At 40.7% G+C, this 20,730-nt stretch overlaps 1 protein-coding gene across 1 annotated transcript; it reads right to left on the bottom strand.

The window, feature by feature from the left end:
• Positions 1–2,734: 2,734 nt before the first annotated feature.
• Positions 2,735–10,171, bottom strand: snw1 (SNW domain containing 1). The gene is made up of 14 exons (XM_004542236.4): positions 10,101–10,171; positions 9,467–9,620; positions 9,170–9,331; positions 8,822–8,917; positions 8,055–8,161; positions 7,021–7,125; positions 6,678–6,747; positions 6,508–6,573; positions 6,296–6,412; positions 6,065–6,206; positions 5,377–5,479; positions 4,589–4,706; positions 4,282–4,445; positions 2,735–3,071 (listed from the first exon to the last, which is right to left on the bottom strand). Exons 1-14 carry the CDS (start codon positions 10,112–10,114, stop codon positions 2,879–2,881), a joined length of 1,611 nt encoding a protein of 536 aa, XP_004542293.1. The 5' UTR covers positions 10,115–10,171; the 3' UTR covers positions 2,735–2,878.
• Between the last annotated feature and the right edge of the window lie 10,559 nt (positions 10,172–20,730).

The raw sequence follows: 20,730 nt of genomic DNA, 5'->3' as shown, positions 1-20,730 counted from the left end.
AATATACATAGCCTTGAGGCGGCTGTTGTTGTGATTTGGTGCTGTATAAATAAAATTGAATTGAATTGAAATTCTATTTGTTGGGGTTTACAGGAATTTGTTTGTGCACAGCTCGCCCACCACAGCATTTCAGTCAGTCTGGACTTTGACTGGGGCATTGCAACAATTTTTCTAGGTTTGCTGCTGTGCTCGGGACCATTATACTATTGCATGACCCAGTTTCGACCAGACGTTACCTGTGTGCAGATGGGACACAGGTAACGTCTGTATACTTTGGTTTGGTTTATAGACCAAATCAATGACTGCAAGGCCCCCAGGTCCCGTAGCTGCATAACAAACCCAAATCATTACACCTCCACCACCATGTTTAACACCTGATATGACGTGTTTGTGCTGATATGCTGTTTGCTTTATTCAGATGCAACTTTGCAAAGCCTAACTGTGCTAACATGTTCTTTTTTTGTGAGAAGCTTTCTCCTATCAACCCTCCCAAACAAGCCACACTTGTTCAATCTTTTTCCAGTTGTACTGTCATGAACGTTAACGTTTATCATGCCAACTGAGACTGTAGAGTCTGAGATGTGGCTCTTGGATTTGCTGCAGTTTCTCTGAGCATTGCACCGTCTGACCTTGGAGTGGATTTACTGGGACGATTGTGTCATTGTGCTCACCCACGCCTGAATGCTTCAGACCGACAAACTGCTTAAACTGCTGCTTTTACAGAGGTGCTCACACTTAACATCCTCTTATGGAAGCGGTGAGGCAGTACTTAGCTTTTCATGGCTGCAAAGACTTCAGTGAAAACTTTTTTCTTTACAACTACATATGCAGTTTGGATCGTCAGTGCCATTCCTACTATAGATGTAAATGTGTACAATGGTCTTGTGTTATTTATACCCTTAATATATATCGAGTATCATTTCAGGATCTGTGCTCAGTTGAAATATTAAATAGAATAGGAACAAGCTTAAGGGCTGAGTGCAAATTTGTCATCTCCATTTAAATTCTGGCAGACAAAGCAGGTTTTAAAAGTTTAAGCAACTTTAGGTTTTATGGAAATGGTGCAAAGTCTTCCTTTAGGGCTAGGATCGAAAAGCTTAGTTGCAATTTAGTGGGGTGGGGGCTGTGACTTGGAAATTCCTTGAAACTCACTGTATTTGTTAATGTTAGGAAGACTTAGTCTGCTATGAAAACTAAAGAAATAGATTCAGTCGTGTTTGGCTTTGGTTTATTTATTGTGTGCTAAACAGTGTATGAATGTACAGTAGTACGCCCTTTCCTTGTGACATCTGCACGTACAATAAAATGTTATCACTGGCCTGCAGGCCACACTACACCCGTCTTTAAAATGAATTACACTTGGATATCCTAACTTGGTATTTAGAGGTCTTCAGTTTTGGAATGACCTTTCCAATAACCTCAGGTTTACATCAGTATCTGATCTTTCTCACGTCCAACAGAAAACATACTTTCTTAAAAAAAAAAAAAAAGCCAGCTATCCAAAGTGGCTGTACGATAGCTGATATTTGATTTGTTATATAGACCTGCGAGTACGACCCCAGGAGTGCATAAATACAGGACTAAGTATTATTGCAGATGACCTTCAGCTCAGCAGTGAGCTGCTCACACTAAGCCTCCTGTGTAGCTGTGGCTTAAGGCTATAATTTCTCACCTGCTGGTAAAAAGATGTGCAACATAACAATCGCATTCAGAACCGTGCATGAGTCAATACCCACAAACAGCGCCCACTGAAGAACAGTCTTGTGCATGTAACCACTGTTTGTCCCTTTTCAAGCATCAGTGGAAAATGGCATGGTGCAAAGATTTTGGAGTCCACTGGGCTGTGTAATGCCACGCTGATTATTTTCCAGAGCCAGGGAAAATAAAACTGTCAGGCTGCATAAATCATAATTAATTGTAATTAATTGAACTAGTTTTAGCCTAATCATCACATAAATCGCACAGCCAATTTCCAGTGGGGGGGGAAAAAGCCCTGAAAACTACTCACACACTGTAATTGATGGCTTTGCTGAATGCATTTCAGGCATTTAATCATCTATGTAAATGGGCTGCATTACTCAGGAAGTGATTAAAATAATGGAAATCTACTATGTACAAACTATGCCAATTACACAACTAATGGACTTCCCACTATGTTGGAAAAGTTTAGAATAACTGAAGCTTAACCGGACTAAAAATAACTGACAAGGAAAGACAAGTCAAACTTGTTTACTAATTAAAAAAGCACAGCAGTTACACACGATATGAAACTCAATCCATTGGTAGTAATGTACAAGAACTATAAATTTGGCTGGATTTATATCTTCTAGATACATTTAAGCTGCTGTACACATCTGCCATAAAACAGGGACTGTGCTCACAAATGTACGAGGGGTTTAAATAAAACACTGCCATAACAAACAAAAGGAGGGAATGTGAGGAGAAAGTGAGGAAAAAAAAGGGGGTAAATACTGAGGAATTCCTGTTGAGTTTATTCTGTAACCTTCAGCATTACAGGTTTATAAAAACAAAAGCAGACAGTGACTAAAATCTACATTTTTTCCAGGGTCAGTTATCACCATTCCCAGCCACATGTGAAATGAAAGAGGTTGCACTGTATAAAGAGTAATGTTTCAGATGCAGAGCCCACTCATACTTTGCCTCACAACAAATGCTCAACATGGGTTAATGAAGTCTAATAGACAAAAAAACAAACAAAAAACAAGCGTTTTACACAGCCTTACACCCTCTTTCACACTGAAAGAAGACATCAATCTTAATGTCCAGTCCTGACAGATACTTGTATACCACAACACCCCTCAACCGCTGAGGGGATGCACTGACTCCCCCTCTGTATGAGAAGTGCACCGAGCTGCTCTCACTCCTTCCTGCGCTTCTTGTCGTGGTAGTCATCCTTGGAGCGGTTGCTAGTGGATGGCCTCTTAGAGCCGCCGTGCTGCTTGGCTTGCTCCAAAAATTTATCCAGACCGAAGGGATCCTCCTCAAACTGAACAGGTCCTTCGCGCCTCTGCCCGTGGTCGGCGCCTGAGAACTCTTTGTCTGGGGCAAACCTGAAAGTGGACAGGAAAATAACTCATTACCAATCCCTACCTGATCTGCAGGTTATTAAACGGACTCACTGACAAGGGGCAGAACATTTTGAATGAGAAGAAAATGACCCTGAAAATATCATGGAGAAAATGTCTCTGGTAAGTCAGTCAAAAACTGTTTTCAACATTCTGTTTTGCACAATGGTCTCGCACCCTGTGGCCAACCAAACACTCCTGAAGCACAATGACAACCTGGTGACTAAACATATGGGACAGGCTATGCTCGACTAGCCGAGTGTAGCACTGCTGCCTCAAGGACGAGACTTCCTGCTGGGATTCATGTGAATGCTTGTCTCGTGCCTCAAAATAAAATTAGAATAACCTTGAAATTTTTTAGGTCTTTGTCATTTAAAAAAAACATAGATACTCCCTTGGCTAAAGGGCGCAGGCTTAGCCATCTTGGTAGCAGCCTAATTAACAGTTACTATGCTTAGATTCCACACATTTTCAAACGCAAAATTCAAACAAGACAACAGCGACGACTTCAAGTTATTATAAAAGTGAGAAAACTGCTGGCGATGTGAATTGACCAGCTCCAGGAAAAATCAACTCCCAATGCGAGCGACTGAAGGAATTACCAATGAGAAGGCAGGATACCACTAGCTAACATATGACCTGGTATAAAAAAATATATATGACAAAGTTATTTAGGTAACCGGAGCCTGGAATGTCTGCTAGCAACAAACCGTCAGCACCAAACGATGCACAATGAGCGACCCACGTCCTGTGCAGACGGAGCGTATTGGAATACCAAATTGTATCCATGGCAGAAAGCTCTGAAATAAGGTTCACATGAGGAAGTATGATCACACATCTGTCACTGTGTTCCTGAGTTATGTTGTTAATTACTTGCTGGAACAATACGACATCCAAATAAAGCTGACACAGATACCACCACTTCAGCTTTTTTACCCTTTTAGACATATTAAACATATCTCTGAAATGACCTCATAATGAGAATATGAATATAATAAAGTAAGTCCAAGGTGTTCTTGATTTATTGTGTTCAGTCCTTCCTTGGGTGACTCTAAATTTTGGATGTGTTGTCAACACATTATGTTTATCTTAAAGGAACATTTTTGTAATCATTTTCTTCCCAGAACAGTTAAAAAGGTGAACAGGTCAAATAACGCCATCTGAAGAAAAAAAGAAAAAGAAAAAGTCCTCATACCTGTTGTTGTGCATGAGTGAGTCCAAATCATCTGCATAAGCATCTTTGTCTATATTCTTGCTGGGCCTGTAGATGTTGGAGGCCATATCTCTGCCACTGCGGAAAGGCTGGTCATACACGTTGTACGTCTCATCTTCACCACCAGCAAAGCCACTGTCCATACCCTGAAAAGAATGAGGGAAAAAAGAAAGACTAAGATCCAGTTTGATCTGGAACTGAAACTTTCAGCTACATTTATCTTCACAGCAAAAAACCCAAGATGTGAACGCTGGAAGAGTGGAACTAAAAACGTGAGAATCATTCCAACCTTGCTCTGATTGAAGAGTCTCTGGTCATATTGCGCCTCGCTGGAGGAACGAGGGTTGGGCTTGCCCAGAGCGATGAGCTCACTGACGTCCCTGTCCTGATCTCTCTGCAGCTTCGACCTGGGACGCGGAAAGAGGAAATCAAAGGGATGTTCAGCAGAAATCAAAGACAAGATAGAAGAAATGACTCATGGAAAACTTTAGAGAAAGTTTACTTTAACTTTCTTTAAAAGTGTCATTTCAATGTCATGTTATATAATACATAAAAATTTATTGGAAAAATGCTGGGAGAAACTTGCATGAATGCTTAAACTCTGTATCCTGGCCTTAAAGCTTGAATATATATTGAAATGTGACGTTTTTTTATTCAGTTCTTGGTGACTTTAACATCTTGATTGTCCTTCAGCAAACAGTCATCTCAAAGTGAAGTGAAAAGTAATTTTAAGATAACAAGGTCTGTGCTTTCTGACAGCTGGAATTGTGACTGTAATGAGCTCTCCTCTGAATTTCACTTTCTTCCCTTCTCCACGGACCCACAGTTCCATCAACTGACAACCTGACGTGCAGAACACATGACTTAACACACAAATGCACACTGGCGGCGCATCCCCCATGCACAAACAGTCTGTGGATCCTGAGCGCGCTGCTGGATCCTGCTGCGTTTGTTCAGTATTAGCTCTAGCTCCATGAATGATTCAGCAGTGCGGACTGCATTCGTGTGTGCGTGCGTGTTTAGAGGGAAAGGGTGGTTGAGTTCACATGCGGTGCGTTTAAAGTGCGTGTCCAGCACCTCTTATCGGGAGCAGCTCTGGAAATGTTCCTGTCGTGCTGCCTTTCTTTCCTTCTGTCATGGCGGATCTCGTCACGCTCCCTGGCCTCGCCGTCCTCGCCACCTGCCGCGAGAGATGGACGGATGGGAAGAGGGAGAGAACAGGGTGCAAAGAAAAAACGAATAATAAAGAAGAAGAGAGAAGCAAGGGGTACACATGAGGTGAAATGGTGCAACAGAAGTGTGGGGTGAAAAGAGCAGGGGAACAGGGCGGGGCAGAAAGAGAGGACAAGAGAAGGTTTTATAAGTAACCTTAGAATATTTGAATCAAAATCACAGCTGATGGATGAAGCATTTACCACAGCAAAAGTTCTATTTTATAATCACAGTCAATGTCCTGTAGCTAAACAGTCATTCAAGGCGTAAAAAAAAGAAGAAGAAATAGACACGAAACATTGATTTTTCCTCTCAAAAATATACGTGAATTATCAGTGGGGAAGCAGGAACATCATTTCATAGCTTACTGGTCCTGTCAACACTGGCAGACTGAAAAATGTTGTCATGATTTATGCCGGTCATGTTCCCGATTTGGAAGTGGTGACAGCACTGATAACAGAGTCCGCTCTACTTGCTCAGAAAAGCCTCACACAGATACACCCATGAATATTAAGTAAACTTTATATTCCTGGCTCTTATCTTCAGGGCTCACCTTTGTCACCGTGACTTTTGATCCCTGCCCTGCGATCTCGAGCCATTTGGGCCAGCTCCCTCAGCTTCTCCTCCTTCTTTTCCTTCTCCTTCTGAGCCATCTTCTTCTCTACCTGAGCTCGCATCTCCACGGCCTCTCTGGCCTGCAGACATAATCAGCATTTAAATATAACCAACGAACGATCACTTTAAAGCACAACCTTTCAGATTCCCTTTGACAATCATGTGTTACCTTTCTATCAGCAATATAAAGGGCCTCAGCCAGCTTGGCAAAGTTTTCATTGATGTGAACCGTTTGAAGACCCCTCCCATCAGCAGCCAGACGTTTGTCGAGTGGGATGGTGTAGCCCTGAGCGCAACCAAGCATAGTGAGGAAAAAAAAGTGGGCACACACATGTACAAAAAACAAAACCGACCCAATAACTATTTCAGATGTCATGTTACCTTAGCGTTCTTCCAGTTGGAGATGCACGGTGGAATCTTCCACTCTTGCTGCTCCTTGACCGTCATCTGTAACAAAACTGAGAAACTGTCAAACATAGTGCAAGCAACTTGATTTAGGATGCAGCGTTAAAATGCCTGAAAAGCCGGACATCTGTTTGAGCCAACTCTACCTTTCTGCTTGGAGAATGCATCACAGGGGCAGGGGGAGAAGGCGGTCCACGAGGAATCTTCTTGTTGATTCTGAAGCACGAAGAATGACAGGCAAAATATTTTAGATGTTTAAAAAAATTTATCCTGTAAGACTTTTTAACACATTTTACTTGGAAGTCCTCATTTACTCCTTACTTTAAATTTCTAGGGTGATCAAAACACCACACCCACAAAAGGGACACATTCTACAAAATAAACATCTAGATATCATAACTATGTATTAAAGTGTCAAAACAGACATTAATGGTTAAATGAACACATTTCAAATTACATAAATTAATGATGGAGATAATGTTTACTTACTTAAAACGTGGAGGTTCCATGGGGTCTTTCTGCATTTCCACCATGCGGATCACCCTCTGTTTGGCCCCTGAATTAAATGCCACTCCCTGTTGGGACGGGGTGTACCTTGAAAAGAGGGAGAGGATGAGGGGAAAGTGCCAGACAGACAAAACTTTATCCTAACCCACACTGACATCCGTTAAAGCTAAAAATACAAGCATGTAGTTGCGCGGCAGCAATAAGAGCTTTCTGAATTCTCCAAATACTTCAATAGTTCATTTAATAGCCCTTTAAACAGCATCCTGTATGAAAGGAGAAAACATAAAGCTATCCCACAAGTTAGTGATACACCATTTGACCATTTATATAAACAATTAACATAACTGACAAAGTGGTGCAGGTAATGTGAATGATAATTGTAAGTTAATCTTCCATTTCATGTCATGAGTTAGTGATATATTTTATCAGTTAAACTCTGATCATCACATTTTTCTAATAAAAAGCTTCTTGTTAAGTTGTTGCCTTGCATAAAATACACAGATCTATGCATGTTCTCAGAATCATGAGTCAGACTAATTGATCAGTGTGTTCAAGGTTCTGCATAATTCTGCTTGCACCAGTACCGTCTGTTCTTGTATTGCAGCCTTTAGGATGAGCAGAAATTAATAACTAACTAACTAACTAACTAACTAACTAACTAACTAACTAACTAAACTAATACAGTCTAAGTGCAAAACTCTGGTTTTGTAGGCTGAAATTCAAGTGAATCCAGAGGAGAGCTGCATTATTAACAAAGAGGTAATTTTGGGGGGAATGATCTGAATTGATTCCTAGACTCGAGTAGTTATGTTAGCTAGTGTACATCATTAGCTTACTGTTAATAAGCTATACCCAAAAGCTGTTGTACCCACGTTAAAAGAATCTAAGAATGGGAGTAGAACTGAAAGAAGGCCTCAGGTCCATGTACTATAGAGCACTACAGAAACTGGAAGTCAACTTTCCGACCCTCCTCCCTGACTGTGTGCAGTGTTGATAATCTTCTGACTAATACATACCTGATGTACTGTGCAGGAGCTTGTTTGTCTGCGGCTCTTACAGGCATGGCAGCAGCGATTTTTTGAGACACCTGCTTCTCCAGGGCTGTACGGGTCTTCTCTGTGAGCTACAAAAGGATGATCATGTTTACATTCCAGATTCAAGAAAAGCACATGTCACATGACACAACAGAAACTGTACTTCTCAAACATTAGTAGTAAGAAAGCATCCTGACTGGAAACAACATCAACTGATGAAGGTTGAGCATGGTGCAAAATCGGGAGATGAACAATCTCAAACAATTGCAGGCTTTGATCTACTGAGAATCAGTAATATCTCAAGTACACTAAAACACTACAGCCTGAACTGTCTTTTTATTTTCTTTACTTATTTATTCATTCATTTAGGTCTTTATGGTTTAGTTTGCAGGAGGATTAAATAGACTTGAATCAGTAATTTTGTTAGACAACCTTGTATTTCACAATGACAACTAAAACGAATCTTAAAGATAAGCAGTCATCCTGGTGTCCAACACTTCTTACTAATTAAGTTTAAAAAGTCTAAATACAAAGTTGTCAAAACTAATTATGACAAATTGTTTCACTCGCTCAGCAACTTTACTGGGACAAAAATATACGTTGTCCATTTTTTCTTTGACATCATCGATACCTCCGAAAAGCACTTTGTGACGGCTTTATATAAAATTTTTACTTCTTTGGTAAATGGTTCTAAAAATGACAAGTGAGCACTCAAATCTAAAGTAATTCTGAGGGCGACGTGCTCTTACCTCTTGTATAGCCTCCTCATCTGGCTTCTGTAGTCCTGGAGCATCTTCATTGAGAACTTCCTTTGGAAGCAGGTCTGTGTATTTACTGAAGATCACCTATAAGCATGAAAAATGAAACCAATAAAGGAATACCACTTTTTAAAATGAAAACAGAGCCAGAGATGCAAATAAACTAAAGCCTAAAAGTCATTTTCTGGCCGTGCGAAAGCGATGTACATGACAGGTTTTATTCAGGCCTTAAAAGAATTGCTGATTTTTATATTATGATTTAAAGACAAATTCTTGGATTGTATGGATTGTATTGAGAGGATCCCTGCTAACTGTCGAAGGGATAAAATGCCCATATACCTTATCCTTTCCCTGTCCTTGTCTGGCAATGGCATCATATTTAATCTTTCCTTCTGCATCCACTTGTACTGCCAGGGCATTTGATGTCTTCTTCTTTCTACCCATCTCCAGAGGAAACTGAGCCACATGGATCTCTGGGAAAGCACCTCCATCTCCAAAGTCCTGCAGAAACACATATTTTGCAGTGAAAAACTCAGGGTTGATTTCATCTTCAACCCGTAGAGGTTAGACAAAAAGGGACCCAACTATAAGCGAGCCAAACAAGAAACCTTATCCCATACGAGCAAGAGGTTTTACCTCGAGTGAGCGAGGTATCCAGCCTTTTCTGTGTCCATAAGGAGGGGGCTCTCTACGGGATGCAACCAGGGCGGTAGAGTAAGACTTCTGGGCCCGGAGCTTCTCCTCTGCCTCCAACTGATCTTGGGACAGCTGGGTCGGCGCCGGTAAAAAGCTGAACACACAGGAATCCTCATGTAAGTCTCAAAGTGATGAACAGTAACACAGGCGCTCTAAGCCCTGGCTAGCATTAGCCGCTAGTGACAACAAGTAGCTTCGAGGTTAATTAAGACACTCGTGTGTCAGTTCAAATAGCTAATGATCAAGGTAAGTTAAGAGAAAACGTTAAAGAAGCAAGCTTAAACACGTGGCTGTCTAAACTACGTCTACACAACGAACTACATCATATCGTGACCACAACTGCGTGCTGATAAGCTAGCTATGCTAAATGTGGAACTCGCGACATTTTTACTTGCTAGCCGTAGCCGTTGGCATCGACTAAATCAGATACAGAAACGACAGCGTACATACCACACATATCAGTGTGATACATTAATCGTAGTCTACACACCAGAAACCAATCGGTTGAATCGATATCTTATTTCCTAACAGTTTTGCAATTTATAACTACAAAAGGCTTTGTCGTGAAGCTCACCTCGTCAGAGACATCTTCCCGTTTCTTCCTAAGCAATGAACTGCACATGCGCGAAGACAGAGCAGACATGCGCAGAATAGAACAGACGACAACCACCAGAAACAAGAAACGTTCTGGACAAAGTATATAGGTGGAAAGTAGGCAGGGGCATTTGTAAGGTCTAGGAAACGATGGCTGGAGAAAGAAGAGCAGAATTCTTCATACTTTTAAGTTAGAAAAGTATCATGCAAAATTGAAAACAATTACTCATTTAAGAATAGAAGAAGTGGTAACTGATAACCTGAAAATGATAACTAATTCATGTTCATCCTATTATATAAAAAAAAACTTTATACGCAGTGACGCTCTGACCTTTTTAAACTCTTTACAAAACACTCCCAAACTGGAAGGAAGGTGAGGATTTATGTGACACTATCTGTCAAAAAAAATCTGTGAATAGTATATAGTCATTGATCAATGGTATTTGATCAGTGGTTGTTGATCAATGGTCATGACAATGTGCATGTTAATGATTAAGGAACTGACCTCACAGCCCATTGTTTATTCAGTGGGCTGGTTTGAGTTATTGTGCAAAAGTACTGTTTATAAGGTTGGGGAAGCCTGCAGTCAGCTGAGACTGAAGAAGTCACCTGGATGAGTGATGAAACGTTTCTCCCACTGAAAACACTTTGTCCAGATGAACAGATTCAACCTTTTGGGATCTATAAGGAGGCTGAAAAATAACAAATGGGACAGATAGCTTGTCATCTGAGTTCTATAAATTATTTCATCCTCAGTTGATGCATTACCGTGGCGTATGACTCAAGGATTAATTACTCTAATTCCCAAACCTAAAAAAGATTTGCTTTTAATAGACAGCTGGCGTCCTATTTGCTTATTGAATAATAATTACAAAATTGTGGCCCTTGTCTTTGCACAGAGAATCAAACCGGTGTTAGAGTCAATAACTGATGAAGAGCAATTTGGCTTTTTACCTAACAGACATATTTCCAATAATATCAGGCTTATTTTGGATATGTTGAATTAGTCATACCTAATTCCAGATAATGGCTATATTCTGTTTTTTGATTTTTTTTAATGCTTTTGACACGGTTGAACATCAGTTTTTACATCATTCACATAAAAGCCTTGCCTTTTTGTAGTTATATAGCAATGCCAACTGGTCTATTAAGCTTAAACATGGGTCATCAGCCAGATTTAATGTGCAACGAGGCATCGGACAAGGCTGTCCAATTTCACCATATCTTTTGCTTCTTGTTGCTCAGCTGCTCTGCTCACATATAAAATCAAGCAACTTACAGGGCATTTCTATCACTAACATTTCTCATTGATCAACTTGCTGATGACACAACTTTGTTTTTAAAACATAGCACAGGGATTTCTTTTGCAAGTATTTTGTTAGAATCATTCTCTAAAACTTCTTTTGCCTTAATCTTAAAAAGTTTGAATTATTTTAAGGAGTGTTTAAGAAGTGTTTTATTTGGAACAACAGTTATATTCTCTGTAAAAACAAATCATTTTTTTCCAGAACTGGTTTGATAACAGTCTCATGGCAAGCCAACTATTTAATCAAGAAGTGCATCTGTTTACTTATGCTGAATTTTTACACTACTATAAAATTCCTCTTTCTCCGAAATAATTCTCTGTTGTTTTTGACGCTATTCCCTCAGGATTGTTTTCACTTCTTTGATGTGTAACAGGAAATAGAGCCCAGCTTCTGCCTCCTCTGGTCTCTGGAACTGAAATTATTCAGACTAGTTTTCTACCCTTTTAACCACCTAAAACAAGAACCAGACAACTCAGAATCTGTTTCTTCAAGATGTGCTGTTCATGCTTTTATTTTTGGTGGTTATTTCTTGATTTTATGTTCTTAAAAATTGACAGTAGGCTTTCTAGATCATGTAGTAACAAAGTGAATAGAAAAAGGTCCTCCTGCATGCTAGATTTATAGAGTCCTAATGCAGTAAGTGAGACAGTGTGCGGGAGTTATATTTACATTGTTGTGAAAATACAAAACTATACTCACTGCCTTTATAAGCCATCTGTATGTTTTTTTTCAGTTGGTGTTGTAAGTAATACTCACGGCTATCAGTGGAGTCTCAGGCAAGCCAGTAAGTGCAGACAGATCAGATTGTAACTTGCTGCAAAAAGCATTTGGAGATTCTGTATTGAGTGTACGTGCCAAGCATCAAACTGAAGGGCTGAAAAATGAACCCGGCATAGACGTGTCAAAAACTGCAGTTCCTGGCTGTGAATCAAACCCCACAGATGCTCCTGTTAAAGTGCCTACATTTAAAGCAAGTATTTCTTGCATGTTTTATCCATTTAATTAATTAAATTTAATTCATTGCTAAAATTCACAACTTCATTAGCAGCTTGGCTGCTCTAAATGGCAGGTGCCAGCACATGTGGCTGTCGATGGGAGCTTTCTGCTGTGCTCCAGTTTTGGTGAATTGCACCTTTCTGGCTCCAAAAACGCAAGTTAGCAAGTATTTAAACATATAACAGAAATCACGGAGGCTATTTCCATCTTTTATACCCTACAGTCAATGATATTTGCTTCATGACGCTTTTTTCGTGCTAAGTGTTGAAAATGGCAGCACACATGTCCTTGACATCTGTCATGGCATTACTATACTTGAAAGTTTCACAGCCCTGATGTCCCCCCTTTAGAATATCTTTTGTTTTTGAAGCAAAGTGTAACAAAGCAACATTTTGGGCTGGATTTAGGTGGAGATGAAGGCTGAGGCAGAGTATAGCAGAGGCAAGAGGTGCTTATTTGTCCACATATGCTATAACTGCACAGACAATTAAGGGCAGGTCAGGCCTTCCAACAGTAACACAGCGCACACACTGTCTAAGGACAAATGGCAGCCTTAAATACTCTCATCTGTTAAAGGACTAAACCATTATTTGCTCACATGTGAGTTTACCAAATTCCAATATTCCACCATCTATAGACAACCCACATTTTCATAAATAAACATATGCATTTTACCATTTTCTAATAACAATGAAAACTATGATATATTTTAACCTTACATCTCAGCACCATCATAAAAACACCAAAAGAACATGTTCCCCACACTCTCTTAACCCATCGGCTTTCCTGGAACCTTTAAACGATGTCCGGACTCCCGGGAAAGCATTTGCCCAAACAGCCTGGAGAGGTCACCGAGGACTTTTTACATCAAAACTTTTACCTCTAGACTTCGCACATAAACCTTTGCCTAAGTTTTACTAAACACTAGACCTTATTTGCTCCCCATAACAATTCTTTACCCCTCCAGGGCAACCACCACACGTCTCAATGAGGAGCAGCTATGCAGGCCCTGGAACAAAAGGCTACCTGCTAATTATTAAACTACTCAATAAATATTCAATAAATAAACTTCTTTTGTGCAAATAGTTATTGGTGTGCAACTCTATGCCTAAAGTGCGGTGTTAAATAAAATGCTAGTTAAAGTGCTTTTAATAAAAATTGCTGAATGGACTGACAAGTCACTGATAAATTGCAGCCCTTTGGACCAACAGTCCAAGCTGCACTTACATGTTTCTGTTTTTGCAAGCACTGACTCTACAAAGTAGTGTAAAAGCACAAGCAGGAAAAACAGCTGACGTTATCTTGTGTAAAGCAGCTGGAAGGAAACCCTCAAGCAATCACGTCCTAGTTCCCATTTAAGCCTATATGTTTCACTTTTTTACATTTGTTTCAAAAACGTGCTTTGCCCAAGAATTGTAGGATTATGTCAAAATAATAGAGTTTGCTGTTATATTGTATGTGATGAATATCTTGAATCAACCCTTCTGACATGATGATCAGCCATAAAGCAATACGGGACATCCCCACAGGTGCTTGTAAGCTTTCTTTCCTCCCCTTCCTCTGTGTCTCTCCTGTGAGGCAGTTTGTCAGTCCCTCAGCAGAGACATAGTTTATTAATGTGACACAGGGTAAAAGGACACGTCAAAGGAGATCAATCATCGGGCTGTGGTACGGGACAAGAAAGCTTTTAATAAACCCAATCATCTGGGTGCTTCTCCCTCTCGCTCTTTATTTAATGTGCCTGACATTTGGCATTGAGGAGCCCTACACCATCCTGTGTGCACACCCTGGATATGCTGTATCAGGATTACTGATGGAGAGGTCATTGTTTCACCACTCAACTGAAAAACCTCCGGGGAGCTTCTAAGAAGTGCTGTAGACGCATGACAAGCAGCATTTCTTTGTGAATGACGGGGGATGTTTGAATTCAGTTTTTAGGTTACGCTGACAGAAGTGGTCACGATACATTTTTCACACAAGTAGTTTTAATGATTGATTGATCCCACATTCCTGGCCGTTGAATGAAATACAAGAGGCTGCACAAATCTCTTCAGTGGGATTTAAAAATGACAATGACAAATAATTCAATTTTTTTCTCTATTTTGTTTGAAGAGCAACATTTAATGGAATATATTCCTCAGCTTAAGGTCACACAAAAAGCAAACCAGTCGTGCATTTTCTACATCATGAGGCCAGACTAATAATAGTAGGGCGCTTCCGCATGTTCCTGGCTGTGTTTAATTTGGGGTCATGACAAAAGGTGATGCAGGCCAACACGGAGGTGGCAGAGCTCCTGGCGATGTGGACGCTCAGAGCAGCAGTAGTGTCTGAGGCTGGGGAAGGCGACGCATGCCCTGATACATGACAACATGGCCCCTCAGTGTCACTGTAGGGGGACATCAACCAGGGAAAAGTGATGTTTAAACTCTAGGGCACAAGATGAATGGACATAGCCATCATACATCCATCATTCATCCACACGTCTATACATACTGAATGTATCCCTCTGCCCACCCGGCCCACCCGGCTCCTGAATGAAAGTTTTAGGTTCCTTTTAGTGCTGCTGGCTTCTGTTGCTTAAAAAAACATGACCTATCCGTTCAAAGACTCCTTATGGAAAACCAACTGTGTTGATATAACAATGACAAATGTTTCATTATTAATGTACACGAGGAAAGTAATATGTTAACTGTGTTTTTTTAAGAACTCTCATGCAATCAGCTGAGCATCGCTGTCATGCTCAGGCAAGTTTTGATACATTGTTAAAATAAAAATAAGAACTCTTAGAATTATTTGTTACATTGTTTCTTCATTGTTTCAGTTTCATGCAAATTTTAGTGCACAACATTACCATACAGCAAGACTGTCAAAGAATAATGGTTGTCATTTTTTAAAGTGATGTTAAGCAGTAGCTGTCCAGGCTTTCCAAAGGTCTTTCAAAGTTTTTCTTTGGACATTGGCTTCTTTTTCACCTTTTTTCAGTCACATCCTTATACCTGACCATTTTCAGATGATTATTTTAATGTGTGCTAAAGGGGAAAGAAAGGAAAATTAGTGGTAATGGGTCTGATGGGGTGCTCATTCCAAATTTAGACAGAGGAGGTCAGGAGAAAAATACAGTGTCAAGTATCTACAGCCATGTGTAAGAAGAGGAGGGTGTGTCATGGTTTAGCGTTGCATTTCAGCCAGTGGTGTTGGAGATCTTGTCAAAACTGATGGAACTATGAGGACAGAAAAATGCCATCAGATTTTGAGCCAGCATGCAATACCATCTGGAAAGCTTCTGATTGACAAGGATGAAATTTTTCAGGATGATCATGATTCTAAACACACTACAGGTGCAGTAAAAGCATACCTGGATAACTCAAAAGTGGACAATGAGCGCCGAGCTATGAGAAGTACTTGTAATTTGCTCGCTGGAGATACGGGAATCAAAAGAATTTGTCTTCTCCTCGCTCTATTCTTTGGAGAGGAGGAGTTGTTCTCACAGATGAGCTCCCCTCTGCTGAAAATGATTCATGTAAATTCAAGTAAAATTTATTTATATAGCACATTTCACAGATAAAAATCACAAAGTGCTTCACAATAAGATCAGACATACAAGTTAAAATTAATTAAAAGCCTGTTTGTATAAAAATGTCTTCAGCTGCTTTTTAAAGGAGTCAGTAGAGTCTAGACAGCGTAAAGACAACGGCAGGGAGTTCCACAGCCTAGGTGCCAGTGCCTGAAAAGCCCGATCCCCACGAATTGTGAGGTAAATACTGGGAGGAGAACAGGAATAAGTTTCAAAAAAGAGAGAGACATTGAGAGAACGCACGAGAGCCTTGTAGCTCCTCGTGAGGAGTGAATGAATAAAATGAAAACAACTTAAAGTGGGTCACCAGACTGCCAGTTCCAAGTCTGGTGTATGTACACGCACCCACACATGCACGCGCACAAGTACACATTTGCATGCATAATATGCGTGCACAAATACAAATTGACACACTCGAGAGGATGTTTACTGCATGCCATGCAGCACATTTGACAAAAGAGAGCAAAGCTATTGTGGCACTTTGTTTATTCATTGTTGCACTGCAGTCCTCCACCTGAGCTAACAATCTCATATAGCGTCACTATGTGTCACCTCAGATATTAGATACAGAAAGATGGTCTTAAACGAGTCTGTGTCTATTTCCATTTACCTGCCACACAAGGTTACACAGAGAATGCTGTTTCTGTTCCCTCTTCCGGCTGCTTGATGAAGAGAATCGGTTTGAATTACATGGATGTAAGTTCTTCGGTATTGTCACAAATAGAATCTGTAAATCTGTTAGACAGGTATGGACACCTTGCTCGTTATCCCTCACTGGTCATTAGTGGTTAATGTTCACAAAATGTTGTTCTCTTTTTCTAGCTAGAAACTGTTGGGATTTCTGATATAACTAAAGAGGGAGCAAAGAAAAAGGAAGATGGGTACAAATTTTACAATGCAAAAAAGACTGAGTGAAATTAAGTTATTTTAAGAGTGGCAAAATCCTGGGTTACTGTGTTGTCAAAGCCAGGGGCAATGCTCACTGGCCTTCCTGCAGTGGAGTCCTGCTCAGTGCTCCTCTTTGCCAGGATTAGGATGGATTCCAGAAAAAGACTGGGCCAAATAAGGTCGGCAGAGGGCTTGCACAGCTTATGGGGGCTAAATAAACCAATGGAGCTTGTCATCTAAAAGAAAGGGAGCAGCACTGCGGACTAAGTGGAAGAAGAACAATATTTGATTGTTCGTATTTGTCTTTGTGAATCCATTATTTTTAAAACATGCATGTTCAGCTGATGGACACAATAAGGTCAGGGGATGGATGATTAAGTTAGCAGAGGAGTGGGTGACTCAGTGCTGAAGACCTTGTAGTTTATGCGGCGGCGTAAACAACATTAACAAATGTACACATCCCTGCCCGAGGTTGTGAATGATTATTTTATTTAGCAATGGTTAGATAGAAGAGCAAATAATACAAACATTTTCCAATATATATATTGCATCAATCATGTCCTCTTTTCTTTTGGAATGCTTATTTTGATTTTCATGAATTTCGAGGTCGAATAAATAAATGTGTTTATTCACCCTTTGGCTCATTACATAATGAATGAACCATGTCAAGCAAATCATATCTACTCCTCAGTTCTCAGATTTGCCACTAGATGTCAGCACCATCCCGAGAAGGGTCATCAGTTCTGCACACACACACACACACACACACACACACACACACACACACACACACACACACACACACACACACACACACACACAAATCCGAGCACATCCACTATCACAAGTGAGAATAAAGATGCCTCCAGGTGTTTCTATGACTCTGAGCCCTACTACACTGCATCTGTTTTGCATAAGAAAGAGACAGACACTGAAATGGCGAGATGATGCTGTATACTTGTGGGCGACTGCATGTTTTTTTTTTCTAAAGCAGGCGTGCTTGTGCGCAGTTCTGTGCGAGTGCCAGGAAACGCATTAGTAGACAGCGAGAGAGAGAGAGGGAGCCAACAGCGGCCAGTCAGAGCCTCTTTGCATCAGCAGGCGGGCTGTTTGAGATACTACCCCCCCCCCCCCCCCAACCCTCGCTTCCTGCTCTTTTGGCATTTTCCCAACTTGGACAGTGCACACCCCATTTAGGGTGCTTGGTTTTGTGAAATGGGCTCCCATCAACACCAGCACTCCCATCATTTGCCTCCCATGTTGGAGAGGAAGTCATTGATTTCCTAATCAACAAAAAATTGCTCTGTCATTCAGAGAGAGCTTGTTGTTGAGAGGGCGGACAAGAACAAATTAAAATGCTCTCCGCACACACTGGCAAGCCTTTTACACAATTATTCAGCCTGCTGCGTGTGTTCAAATAAACAAGGAAGCCAAGTTGCTCTCTGTTAAACCCTAATTTCATGCCGCATTCATGCATTCGTGGGCACGCCGTGGCTGGTTTTCGGCACCTCGATGTCGATCTGACCTTGAGAATGGGGAAGGGGGAGATACAGGCAGAGCTAAGTATGAGCAGCGGCACACGGGGCTCGATGAAGGGTGCTGATAGTGAGCAGCGGCAGCGTCTCCAACAGTGGAGATATGCATCGCTCCAGATTTGAGACAGAGCCCTCGAAGTGAAGCAAAGGATTTGAGAAGCGACTTTAAGAATCTGCAGTTCAGCCTCATTTCATGCGCTCCCTGGTTTTCAGTGGAGCTAGCGTTACACACTAAAGAAAGACAATGTTCGCCCAGGTGCAAAATAGTAGTTCTGTGTTACTGTTGGCTTCCACTACTATGACTGGTCTGTGTTACTTTTGTAAGGGATTATGTGTAATTAGCCCTTAGTAAACAGGGTAACTGATAGACAATAAACCAGTAACCAGTTTTATCATATTTCTGATGGAACAACACAGTTACAAAGTCAGATGCAGGACTAACATCGTTAGCTAGCGCACCACGTACCTCATCACGTCTCACCTGAATATCTTCCTTAGTCTGTAGAAGTATCAACTTTACATAAATGTATATAGTGCCTGTATACTGCTCTCACCTGAAACACAGCAAAATAGCAGTTCTGTGTTATGTGTGCAGTTCACAGGGAAGTAAGGAAACTTGTGCAAGCTGCTGTAGTAAATGTTTGATTTGGAACTCAGCACTTGTTGTCAAGGTCACATTAGGACACCATGGGCTGCAGGGACTTTTTTGGGTGTCTTTTTCAAGCCCCTTGATTTCTCCAGCACAAGTCAACTATCGCTCTGCTACAGCTCCAACCTGCACAAACAGAGCACAACACAACAGCTCAGGACTGTGGCTACAAAAACAAGCCATAGATTGATTGTAAGCCAGGGTAAAGAAAACACACACACACACACACACACACACACACACACACACACACACACACACACACACACACACACACACACACACACACACACACACTGCTAGAGCTGCTTCATCGTCACAAGGCTATGTGTTGTTTAGTTTAGCTAGCTAGCTTAAATTTTTAATAAAAATGTTTAAATAAGATGGAACATAATCTTGCTTTGATACTTTTATTGAAGATAGTTATTTTCTAATATTGGTGCACACATTTACTCAAAAGTTCTGACTCTGGTTTTCCTCTTTCTGCTAATAATACTTATCTGTTGTGTTTCCGAAAAAGTGGACTGAAAGTAGAGGACATGTCATTGGAAAATTTGTAAAATAATTAGTTGTTGTTCTTTTTGGGGAATTCTAATTGTATTTTTTATATATAATCAGGGAATCTTAGTTTGTAAATTTAATTGTGGACCTATGTTAGGGTTTTTAGATTTATGTGATGTTTGGGTAAGCACCCCCACCCCCCTGCTTGTGTCTGGCAGGATAGCCCATGTCTACGCAATGTGACCAATCCTCTGTCTGTGTGTTCGAAATAACTAAGAGCAATACATAACTGAGGAATTTGTTGCTGTTGTGTTTAGAGGCATGAAACTCTCACTTTTGGAAAGAACAATCATTAAAAAATGCAATCATTAGTTATTAAACTCTCTCTCTCTCTACCACAGTGTGTCCTCTCTCCCTCCCCTCCCTGAGCCTGGTTCTGCTGGAGGTTTCTTCCTGTTAAAAATGAGTTTTTCCTTCCCGCTGTCGCCAAATGCTTGCTCACAGGGGGTCACCTGATTGTTGGGCTTTTCTCTCTGTTATTTTGTCATCTTTACAATATAAAGCACCTTGAGGCAACTCTTGAAACTGAATTGAATTAAACTAAAATAGTCATGGAAGGTTCCTGGTGAGGTCTAATACAGCAAGTATGTAATAAACTCTAAACTCTTATTAACTCTTGTATTTTCAAAACTATATATATTTATATATTTTTTTAGCAAAGTTGTTACGTTTAAACTCAGATTAAAATGAGGTGGTGCGTTTGCTTAACTAAGTAGAAAAAGGAGAAGTAAATGTATCTGCTTTTGATGGTGTAACTGAGTTCTGATCATGTAAGGCCAACAGAACTGTACATATTTCATACCTTTTGCCTGGGATTTTTTTAATGTGGATTCTGGTTTGTGCATGTCTGTGTCAGTGATGTGCCATGTGATTTGTCCATAATTATCAGTGGGCTTACTCACACACAGCTGTGTGTGGGACATATTCCTGTGACAGTTGGGGAACTGCCAGGCCAGCCACGCCCTCTAACCACTGTCTGATTGATTCGTTGGAACAACGTTGGCCCTTGTGCTTTCATCTTTATGCATGGAGGCTCCCCAAGGCGATCAAACCCCAGATTTTATTCATTTCCCCTTCAGTCTCCATTCACCATCTTCTAT

The sequence above is a fragment of the Maylandia zebra genome, linkage group LG15, assembly GCF_041146795.1.
Source record: "Maylandia zebra isolate NMK-2024a linkage group LG15, Mzebra_GT3a, whole genome shotgun sequence".
NCBI classification, from domain to species: Eukaryota; Metazoa; Chordata; class Actinopteri; order Cichliformes; family Cichlidae; genus Maylandia; species Maylandia zebra.
The sequence above is the reverse complement of the archived record's forward strand: the minus strand, read 5'-3'. Positions and strand labels throughout refer to the sequence as shown.